This window comes from Montipora foliosa, chromosome 6 (assembly GCF_036669935.1).
Source record: "Montipora foliosa isolate CH-2021 chromosome 6, ASM3666993v2, whole genome shotgun sequence".
Taxonomy (NCBI): Eukaryota; Metazoa; Cnidaria; class Anthozoa; order Scleractinia; family Acroporidae; genus Montipora; species Montipora foliosa.
The window spans coordinates 12131065-12138564 of NC_090874.1; the positions used below are offsets into that span (position 1 = coordinate 12131065).

The following is a 7500-nucleotide window of genomic DNA, read 5'->3' on the forward strand; positions in this document are numbered from 1 at the left end:
CTGAGCAACATAGATATTCCCTAGCCTATAGACCTTATTCATAAATGGCGGTCAATTTATAATTCTTTTGTCGAAGTGCAAATTAGCCTACCAAGCCTCGATACCATACAGTGAATTGAAAAGAATTCTTGCTCTAAAATGAGGCTTGGTAGGCTAATTTGCACGTGGACAAAAGAATTATAAATGTGACCGCCATTTATGAATAAGGTCCATTACAACATTGATTGGAGGAAAGGGAGGACTTCTATTTTGAAACTTTTAGTGGGATTTTGACAGTTATGCTTATTATAATTCTTCCCAATAAACTAATCGTCAAAATAGGCGTTACCTATGCTCCCGTTTTCTATCGATCCTAACAACCGGTTGCGTCAATTCGAACTGCTACATCTATGCTCTGGTGGAAGTTTACATAATGTCAGAAAAAAGGAGTTTATTTTACCTCCTCAGCAATATCCTGCAATCGCTGAAGAAATCCTTCTGCTTCTAATAATGCTGCTTCCACGTTTGTAGCCTTCTCTTTCAACTCAGTAGCTTCTTGTGCTATAGAACTCTGAGAAAAATACGAAAAGTTATCGCATTAACACGAGTATTTGTACTGAAACTCAGGAAGTCTGATTATTCAAATTCATCCCAAGAAAACATCTCACCAGCTCACATTTCCTTTCACGTCGACGTTTTTCATCCAGTTTGTTCGGTTTTCCCTTTAGGTTTGGTAGCCCACTGCTGTTTTAAATAAGTGAAACAGAAGATTCGTGTTAGCCATGCCAGGCTGACTTAAAGGAGAGGAAAGTAAAGGAACTTTATTTAAGTGTCTAGTCGTTCTAGCGCTGGAGCACTAAATTAGGGACACAGTAAACTGAAATTAACAATTAACGCAAATCGAGTCAAATGTTGGTTTTTGAGGAGAGGGGAAAACCGGATTACCCGGAGAAAAACCTCTCGGTGCAGAGTAGAGAACCATCAAAATCGACCCACATATGACGCCGAGTCTGGGAATCGGGCCACATTCGTGGGAGGCGAGTACTATTACCACTGCGCCAAACCTGCACCACCAAAATACGCAAAGTATCATGTAGTTAATGCACCCCCAAATAGGAAAAGTGTTGTTAATGCGATAACTCGACGACTTTTCGTATTTTGAGGAGGCTTAAAATACTTAGGGCGCGTTCGATTGACCCTATTCCGGAATAAGAATACGTGGAGTGATGTTTAAAATGGTATGTTAGGCGCGTCTCGAAGCAGCAAGGGTAATAAAAATATGTTTAAAATAGCATTTTAGGAGATGTTTGACAATTTTAATGTGAATCTCCGTAAAAACGAAGAATTTTTAACTTACATTCCATATATTCCTATTCCGGAATACGGTCAATCGAACGCACCCTTAATTACATCTCTCAGATAGTACTTGATTTGCGTTCATTGTTAATTTCAGTTACATTGCCCCCAGTAAGTGCTCCAGCACTAGAACGACTGAACACTTAAATGCAGTTCCTTTCCTTTCCCTGCCTTTTACTCGCGCTGTGATTGGTAATTTAGTGGACCGTATTCTACAGTAGAAATGGAAGTCTCTGCTACGGCTTCTCCTTCGGTTTTCCTAATTAGGGAAATAAGAAGAACTGAGAAGACCAACAGCGACAACGACAACAACAACAACAAGAAACAAGAAGAAGATGAAGCAGAAGAAGAAGAAGAAGAAGAAGAAGAAGAAGAAGAAGAAGACCATAGTGTATTTTGCCCAATGGTTCACACAGGTGGAATAAGCTATATAAGCCTACTCATAAGATTCAACTTATATGTGAGTAGTTTCATCAAAGCTTAATTGCGTCTCACCTGCAGTCTGCGATGAGTTGGTCTAGCATAGAAAACAAGGCTGAAGCACGTTCCATTTCCGGTTCTTTAGTGGCGATCATGTAGGTAACTTCCGCTATTTTGCTTTTCTGGTTAAAAATGTTTCAAAAGTTACCACAACAATATCGAAGTGCAATTTGATCAAATTATGGGCCACATATGGAACGCTGTAAAATCGTCAAAGTACGCAAGTAGAGATATATCTTTGGGTTCTATACAAATTTCAAAGTGATGAAGGGGTCATTCAAGACATTCTCATCATCCATACTTCGCATTATGACTTAATTATGCGTTCCTTTTCGCGCATGCGCCGATAAACCCCTCTTTAAACACGATTGTTATGCGAATGAAGACGACCTTTTACCATAAACGACTCCTGCTCATTGAGTGAAATCCAAGAAAAATATTTCCCTTTGTCACATGAGCAAAGCAAACATGGGTGGTGGGAACTTAAAAGGAGGGATCGCTTCCTTCGCCCTTCCCTCCCCCCTCCTTCGCTTCCCCCGAATCCGCATGTGCTGTAAGTACCAGCAGAACCAGCCGACAAACCGTTTTGACTAATGAAACCATTTTTATATATTGGAAAGAATGGAATGTTCAAATTTCCTCATGTGCAAAAAAAATTTCATTTCGCAGTTTTGTCTAGATGACTCACCAAGCGGTCAATAATCCTTATCAAAGCATTCAATGGCTCCAATCTGAATGCAATGTTTTCCCAGTAACTCTCGACACAAACGCAAGGTTTTTCGCTACTCCACGGAAGGTAGTAATAGTTGCTCCCATCATACACTGCGTTGCAAGGTGGTGTATTGGAAGGCGCCATTGACTCGTCCATCATGTTGCCATAGTTACCTTGAATAATTAAAACGATTTATATATCGAGTTAACACCATGTTTTTTTGTTTTTTATTTTTATTTTGCTAATTCATTAATTAAAAGTTAATGTTATTGTTTGTATATTATGTTACCTTGTCATCGAATGGTCTGTTGATTTGTATCCTAGTTTATAAAACTTGTTCATCATGTTGGAGGGAAGGAAGAGCGACGAAGAACGCCATGCAATTTACAATACCTCGTTTACCACCACCGGCTCACAATGTATCTATCACTAGAAATGTCTGTTGTCTGGAGTCCATAACTCGGAGCTAAGAAGTCACATCTCTCTCTTATAATCATGATCGATAGACTTATTATTTTCTCCCACCACTTATTTTAGATTCGAGTCTCCCTTAGCCAATTATTGTACGGTGTATTTAATAACGACGGTCGATTCTGCCTGATAAATAGCAAATTTCCGTGAAACTTCTTGTTGTTGACTTATTTTACATTGGTGACTAGGGGATATTGAGGAAAAAATCCGCTGGAGTGCTCCTTAATAAACAGGAAACGAATCTTTGACCTTCCGACAGCTAATTCATATGCTCTTCCACTACGTTATAGGAGAGTCGTAGGAGCTTCTGACACTTGAAATGTCCTGACTGGAGCCCAGGACTAGGGACTCGTTTGTGGCTTAGTAAAGAATCTTTGTTTGGTAACGTCGTCAGGGACGACAAACGAAGACTCGTTACCAAGCCACAAACAAAGAATCGTAACCAGACCGAACTCAACGGTTGCCTTGTGGTGTTCAAAGTGTACGAGGTTCTTTTTCATCGTTTTATCGTTTGGTTTGGGACACTAACAACCGCCCGACGTCGCTTGTAGGGCTTATTATAACCGTTGACAACCCAGGTACTGATAATGGCTCAGTTCGCGTCGAATCTGGAAAAAACCACATAGGAAGGAAGCGACCCACAATGACAATGTGGTTAGGCTTTTTAATTGAGAATTTTCTGTAAAATTATCTTCTCAGGTCTTTTATTGGGATTTTCATACAAATCCTTATCTTTTTGTTGGCTTTCCCTCACATTGAGCTTGCCACCACAGGCGACTGAGTTATTTTTAGATTCAATTTGATTTTCCCGCGAAACCAGACCTTCCCAGCTTATCACAAGTCTTACATTAGAAGTTATTACCCATGGGATTGAGAATGGTCATCTTATTTAGGAACTTGTCTAAAAATAGCTTGATCTGTGAAAATGCCGTTACATAGACCTGGTATTGGAGTTGTAGACTCCTGGTTATAATGGGCTCTTGGTCCTGAATGCTGGTAGAACTAACATAAAATACTGGTAGAACTAACATAACCTGGTATTGGAATTGTAAACTCCCGGTTATAATGGGCTCTTGGTCCTGAATACTGGTAGAACTAACATTGTGTAAATGTGGCATCCTTGCAAGTGCAGTTAGGAGATACTACATGTTAACCCCGGTAATATCATGAAGAGGTGTATGCTCTGTTGTTGTTGTTGCAATTTGTTATGTTGTTTCTCCGCGTCAACCTTTCTCGAAACAGTTGATTAAAATAATTATATCCTTTTGACAACTTGTCTTACCGATGCTGACTTCAAATTCAACTGGTCCGTCCACATCGAAAACCATTGTAGCTTCGTAGAAACAGGCAAATAACTTGTACTTGCTGCGGCTCAGATATGGCTGAAAATATCAAAGAAAGCAAAATGTTCCTAGGATAGCGATCATAGCAAGGAAAACGATGACTTCAATTACATAAAAAATGACAGCAGTTACCAAACGAACTAGCCAGCAGTCTCGCTCAGTTCCATTCTTTCGCCAGTTAACTTAGCATATTGAAAATAAAACATGTTTTCTTAGAATGTAACAATTTGCAATTTTTTTTCCTTCTCACCGGAAAAGACAAATTAAATAATTCATTTTAGTGAACTTTATTAATTTAATTCAAAGAAAGGGAAGGATGCCAGAGGTTATCCCTATGGAAGGTATCCGCCCGAAGACGTATGTAATTGACCGAAAGTCGATTTTGATGAGGGAGGAAAACCCTCGGAGTCAGATTGAGATCGATTGCAGAGACTCAGCCCGCACACGACCTCGGGGCCGAGGGTTGAACCCTGTTTGCAGAGATGGAGGGCACGGATGATAACCACTAAACCGTTATGACTCCTACAATTAAAATATATACCTGAACACGAATGAGCTCAGCTGGTCTCATCGCCTCCAGCTCTTTGTCGATTTCTTCCCCTAGCTTGCTTTCCAGCTCGAGCAATAACCGTCCCCTGTATGCCACGCCCTCTCCCTGTTGGTCAAACGGAGAAAAATTGAGGCACCTTGGCGTGACCTAAGTTACATGTCTATATGCAGCCAACTGTTAGAGTACGCAAACATAGAGGGACAATTCCTTAAATCTTAAATCCTTTGAAAACATAAGCTTTGAAAAGACAGATTTCAAAACAGATAGCTCTACGTCCCGTTTCCGAGTTAGCTCGCTACATATCCAGGATGCTAGCCTTCAGAGGTCATCAGAAGCAAATTGGTGGCGGACCGAATGCTGAAATATTTCTCCATTCTTTTCACAAACAAGAAAGGCAGATAGAACGTTTTGTAAAGTACTTAAGGTTGAGTACTCTAAATCGATCTTCCTTGCTCAAATTTTCCTAGAGCTTTGCCGGTACATGCGTCGACGGTTGATCACAAATAAAATCCACGCAAATCTCGTCATCGTCTTCTCCGATTGACGTTGACGTCTTCGTGTTTGAATAAGACAGATAGCTAATTCGTTAATTTTGTCATGACCGTGGAGTTATTTACAAAACTAATTTAGGTTGAGGAAAAGGGATTAACGCGAAGCAAGTTGAATACGCACCTTCCCCTGGTTGAGATCTTCATATTTATCTGAAAGCTCAGAGAATTCCCTAGGGGAACCATAGAAATTGAGCCAGCAAGGTCCATAGGTAGGCAGAAATCCTACAATGCAAGTACGCAAAGGTAAAGAGAATTACTGTAACTTACTAGGTTTTACTAAATGCTTCTACAAGGAGTCCTTTCGATAAAGCAACTCAAAGAAACATAGGATTTTTATCAAATACCTTGCTCTCCTTGCCCAGAAATCGATTGTAAAGAAAGAAGAGTGGTTGCGATACAATCGTCTTCATTTATTGAACGATCCCTTCAGGAAAAAATTCAAAGTTACAAAGTCGCAACTGGACGGATAAAACATTGGGACATCTGTGATTTTTCTTTTTTTTTTTTTAATGAGTTTGTTCACGTCTTAGGTTTGCATTTCTGTGCCAGGTAATTTGCTGAAACACTTAAACCCGTTTTCCTGGTTTTAATACGCCAAAACTGAGCCAATTGCATACTTTTCTTGCGTGTAGTTTCCCTCACTCTGCCGGTTCAATACTAGGTCAGATGGGTTGAATAACAAGGGTATTAAACAAAAATAATATACCAAATGAATTAAGCCAAGTCTATTTTTCTGCCATGTCCTTAATGTAATCCCGTTTTCGAAGAAGTCTGTTTCAGTTAGTTTTAGTATATTTTCAATTTCAAGATCCAGATCTAAACCTCTTTATCATAGCAGTCTTAGATCCGCAATAATGATATTTATAAAAGACAATAAACGGAGGAACAAGTTGTTGACATTTTATTTTTCTATTCCGCATCTCCGCAAGAGTCGATCGCCCAAGAGTAAGATTGGCCCAAGTATCCATCAGCGTCAGAAAGGTTTTGCGGGAAAATAAACTATAGACCAAAACTTGGATCTAATTCCAACCTTTTTTGGAATATAACGTTTGTTTCTGGGTATTTCCATATCATTTATAATGCAAATACAATACACAACTGAAGAATCTTAACCCCATGCGATTTGAATTAGGGACAACATTTGGTGTATTGTTTATTTTCCCCGAAAAACTTGGTTTACGCTGATGGGGACAAACCTCATACCCGATTATTACTATTGGGTAACAGACTCTTGGTCCTCGCCATTACTAACCGTCTGACTAATTAATTTTATATTCTTTGTCTTTACTAAGTTACAAGCTATACACTGATGAAACTTACCAATCAAACATCTGTAATTTTAATCGCTGGCACATTGATGGGAACTGGAAAAGAAAAATTCTGGCCATTAATACAATTCCACTGGGTCTGGACAAAACGGTAAGGAAGTCACCCATCGTCGCTTTAGCATTGGAAAAAACTCTATCTGGGAAGCTAAAACGCGCACTTGCTTCAAGGAGGTGACATTTGAGTGATATTCAGCCGAGTTGAGATCTGCATCGCCTCTAAAATCCTTTTCTCTTTTTCGTAAGGCGTAAAGGACTCGCCCAAGCTCGAGTTGGTCAGAAAGTCGGAGCGATTATTCTCACATTCTGTCGAAGAGTTCGAGTAGCTCATTTTATCTGCTTGAATCGCGTTCATCTTCATAAAGTTTGCTGGATTTTTTGCTTACAGGCTTAAATATTGTTATAAAAGTTTTTTGGAGCGATAATTTAGAGTTTGCTTTCTAAGGATCATTTTCGTGAAATTCTTGACCTCTTGCTTCGGTGATCGGTCCCTACTGCGCATGTGCTCCAGCTGATATGGTCCCTTTAATAATGAAGTCTAATATTCAAAGCCTTGTGATCTCTCTTTAGATTTCCCCGCTACTTTCTTTGTGTTTCTTTCATAGTTCAATCGATCAATCGAGTAAAATCAATTTATCAATTAAAAGGTCCCAGATAGTGCTCATTCAATATCACTATCCTGAATGAATGTTTTAATCGGCTTTGATGGCAGCTTTTATACACTGTAAGGTGA

At 39.5% G+C, this 7500-nt stretch overlaps 1 protein-coding gene across 2 annotated transcripts in view; it reads right to left on the reverse strand.

Annotated features, from left to right (window-relative positions):
* LOC138006698 (myoferlin-like) overlaps positions 1–7500 on the reverse strand; it is a 70579-nt gene that overhangs the window by 43252 nt on the left and 19827 nt on the right. For both annotated transcript variants that reach the window (XM_068853184.1, XM_068853183.1), the window contains 9 exons: positions 6763–6806; positions 5787–5866; positions 5564–5664; positions 4883–4996; positions 4281–4380; positions 2504–2700; positions 1831–1937; positions 648–723; positions 440–550 (listed from right to left, as the gene is read on the reverse strand). In XM_068853184.1, the coding sequence (XP_068709285.1) occupies positions 440–550; positions 648–723; positions 1831–1937; positions 2504–2700; positions 4281–4380; positions 4883–4996; positions 5564–5664; positions 5787–5866; positions 6763–6806 (930 nt within the window). The remainder of the gene's footprint in view (positions 1–439; positions 551–647; positions 724–1830; positions 1938–2503; positions 2701–4280; positions 4381–4882; positions 4997–5563; positions 5665–5786; positions 5867–6762; positions 6807–7500) is intronic.